This window comes from Rosa chinensis, chromosome 4 (assembly GCF_002994745.2).
Source record: "Rosa chinensis cultivar Old Blush chromosome 4, RchiOBHm-V2, whole genome shotgun sequence".
NCBI lineage: Eukaryota > Viridiplantae > Streptophyta > Magnoliopsida > Rosales > Rosaceae > Rosa > Rosa chinensis.
In genome coordinates, this window is record NC_037091.1 from 58,645,836 (window position 1) to 58,649,438 (window position 3,603).

A 3,603-nucleotide genomic window follows, 5' to 3' on the forward strand; every position below is an offset into this window, starting at 1 on the left:
AAAATTCAATGATTCATCACATCGTACAAGCGTAGCCTTGCTTCATTATACAATCTTTCTTTTTGACAGATTATACAAATAATTGAAATTTGTATGTGCACAAGAAAATGCTTCTTCCCCTTGCTATATTGCACTGTTGCTGCTGGCACAACCAGCCCCATTAGACCATACCTTTCACTCTGTCATCCAATTTGCATATTATCCAAATTCAATAGTGAGTAAATTAATACTCTTTAAACTCATAATTATATATGAACACTAGTACAGTACTGCTGCTACCACTAGCTATTACCTGGCATAGATATATATTCTTGAAGAAGTTGAATATATAGGAAAATGTGCATGTGGTAATTAAATAAAGAAAAAAGAAAATAATTCTTCTCAGAAAATAAAGCATCTTATGAACATGATTAGCTACCAATTGTTCTTTAAAATTTTGTAGGGCTTTATTATTAACAAGTACATAAGAGTAGTATACTTGCTGATCTACCTTAAACATGATTTAGACCCAATTGATCAAATTTCGTGTTCGATCTCACTCGCTGCTGGCACCAAATTGACCATTGGCAATTAAATCTTACAACTGCAATTAACCAGAGAAGTCCTTCTCCAAACTAATGACAGACTCTGGGGGAGGATTAAGTGCACCGACATAAATAAATAGTTAGATTATATTAAATACACTCTTAAGTTATTAATAAAAATATTAATTATAAATATTAATGGCTGAGATCATCTTATAAATGTTTGAGTTATTTGCACTGTCGGTGCATAGAATAATTTCCACTTTGACATTGAAAATGGAAAGAAAGTTACATTCTGGATTCCCTATATCATCAAGAACTCTGGGACTTGGATATATTGCACAATTTCCAAAATTCTCTCATCAATTTACAATGCAGAACCAAGTCTCGCTCTCTCTCTCTCTATTAATTATAAGGATAAGGAAAATAAATGGGGTGATGCTGCACTCATGATCCTTAAGAATCCCAATTTTTCTTTAAATCTGGGATTATAAAAAAAAAGTAGTACATCAAGTGTCTATTTGAGCCCTAAAATAAAGAGAGAGATCGATACACGTTGGGGACTAAGAACGTGTGTTGTATAACAGTATATTCAAGAAGATCTTTCTTCTGCATTTTTAATCCGATCTCATCGATCAATCTGAGATAGACAAGATCTAGAGCAGAATCTAGTAAACTTAGCTTTGTGCTCATCATCTTACTCTGTCATTCATTTGACAATAAAAGACAGTCTAATTGGATTTTCCCCATTTTTGTGATGGGAAATCCAGATGCATTTAAGCTTCAGCCTTCTTCAGCTAGCAGCTAGCAGCTAGCAGCTACCACAATAAAGTCAAATTACATGACAGATCTATTTATTCCCTTAATTTGTATTATTTTAGTGATGTGTGTTTGGCACTTTAAGCTACAAAAAGGCCAATCTTGTATCATATATAACTACATAAAGACCAAAATCAAAATAATTAAATAGCAAGTAGATGAGGGTTGCCTTGTTGGAACAGTTTGCTCGCTGTGCAAATTGCTTCTTCCTCCCTCATAGAAAACAATAACACGAATAATATGTGATCAAGAGATTCCCAAAAGAAAACCTATAACAAAATTCACAGTATTTTCTAATTAAGATGGCGAAAATTCACAAAACTCTCCTCTTGATGACAAAAACTTCTGTCTCTCTCTTTTTTTCCCTTGGTATTTTACTGTATCGTCATATTTTGGGCAGTTCCCTCCAAACCCAAAATTTGTAAACACCACAATCCCACATTTGTTTTTCAGGTCTTGACCGGTCCAGCCCAGTCCCAGTTCCATCGTAAACAAAACTAAAAATTTGGAAGAAAAATAACTAGAAAATTTGAGTATAGCTGGAAAAAGCTGGACGACCTACTCCTGCTCCAAGAATCGCTTCACAATTTTCACGCTTTGTTCCACCACCTGTTCCTCCCATATCTCCGACCACCTCCTTCCGACATCGTCGTTATCTGACGTCACCACCACCCTAAACGCCTCCGTCGCGTCTAGCCTCCGTAGCTCCCACCCGCCTGCCCCCTTCAGCCGGAAAATTTTTCCAATCTGCTTCTTGGCCAATTGACGCGTGTTGTCCTTGATGGCCCTCACCGCATCGTTGTATGCTGCTCCTCTCCGCAGCGGATCATGGGGCCCGGCACTCTGACACTGACTTCTTCCCGGCGGGTACTTTTTAAAAAACTGGCTGAACTCCGGCACTCCAATAGCCTTTCTCAACCCGGTTCGAACCGCCGAGTCGTCCTCCTCCTCCGTCTTGCAAAATTCGGCCAACTCCTCAAACATTCCCGACTCAAGCATTTCGTCCACTCGCTTCGATAAGTAGTCGGCCAAAACCACCAATGACACATCAACCCAGAGAAAGCAGCAATCGTACCTGAGCTCCGATGACACTAACTCGGCGCCGTTTTCCAGCACATTATTGACACCCGGTTCGAACCGGTCTACGAGGAGCGCGTGAATAAGAGAGTTGGACCCACCCACGAGCATAGGCACTTTACCTCTACAAGTAATGCTGGAAACGGCTCGACCTGCGAGTTGTCGAAACTCGGCGGGGGAGAGCTCGCCGTTGAGCGGGTCTAACTCGCCAAGGAGATGGTGAGGGACCCCGAGGCGGTCGGGGACGGGAATCTTGTTGGTGGTGATGTCGAGACCCTTGTAGACTTGCATCTTGTCGGAGTTGATGATTTCGAAGCAACAAGGGAAGTGAGTGGCGAGGTCGATGGAGAGACGGGACTTGCCGGCGCCGGTGGCTCCCATAATGACGATGAGCTTGTCCTTGCGGAGCTTGTGGTGATGTTGTTGTGGGCTGGATGCTGGGCCGGAGTCCATTCGGGCCCAGCGCGGCTTGTGGGGGAGAGATGGTGGGGGAGTGAGGTTGACCGGCGGCGAGGAGAGGAAATGTTTGAATGTGGTAATATTATAATATTGGTGAGTTGAGAAGGTATCAAGTGTCATAGAAGGGAAGGAGAAGAGGTAGAGAGAGAGAGAGAATGAACTGATTGCGGCATTCGGGCAACCAAAAAAAGAGTGGTGTTTTGTCCTGGAGCTGTACAGTTGTGCTGGGAAATGGGCATCCTTAGTTTCTGTCCATACTCCTCTGCGTTCCTTGTTGCTTCTGCCCTCTCTCTCTTTGTGCGTCCTGCGTTGTGTGAGGTTTGTTTGTTACTTTGTTTCTGACTTTCTGGCCTGGCTTATAACCTCTGAGAGTCTGAGGTTTTTTCCTGACTCGCACTCATGCCGCAATTTGTTCATTTATAAATATCTTCTGCCTGCCTTTTATATATTTATATATATATATATATATATATATATATATATATATATCTTTATTTTTTTGAATAAAACACGGAAAATAGTTGGTCATAATTTCATTAACAAACATGTCAAGGAGGTCATTACATATTTTCTCATTACCTTCTATAGACAGAAAGATTCGTGGTGAAAACCACAATGATACATATGAATAGACCAACTATATCACTTGGTATATATATCTTCTACCTGCCTTTTAGTATATATATACCATGCGTTATGTCATATATTTATATATTGTTTCCCT

The 3,603-nt window shown here is 40.6% G+C and overlaps 1 protein-coding gene across 1 annotated transcript; it reads right to left on the reverse strand.

Annotated features, from left to right (window-relative positions):
- Positions 1–1,524: 1,524 nt before the first annotated feature.
- On the reverse strand, positions 1,525–3,269 carry LOC112198339 (adenylate isopentenyltransferase). The gene has a single exon (XM_024339439.2). It carries the CDS (start codon positions 2,997–2,999, stop codon positions 1,902–1,904), a length of 1,098 nt encoding a protein of 365 aa, XP_024195207.1. The 5' UTR covers positions 3,000–3,269; the 3' UTR covers positions 1,525–1,901.
- Positions 3,270–3,603: the final 334 nt, after the last annotated feature.

What these genes read in the sequence shown, in the direction of transcription:
- LOC112198339 (XM_024339439.2), bottom strand. Translation starts at nt 2,999, where the DNA reads ATGACACTTGATACCTTCTCAACTCACCAATATTATAATATTACCACA.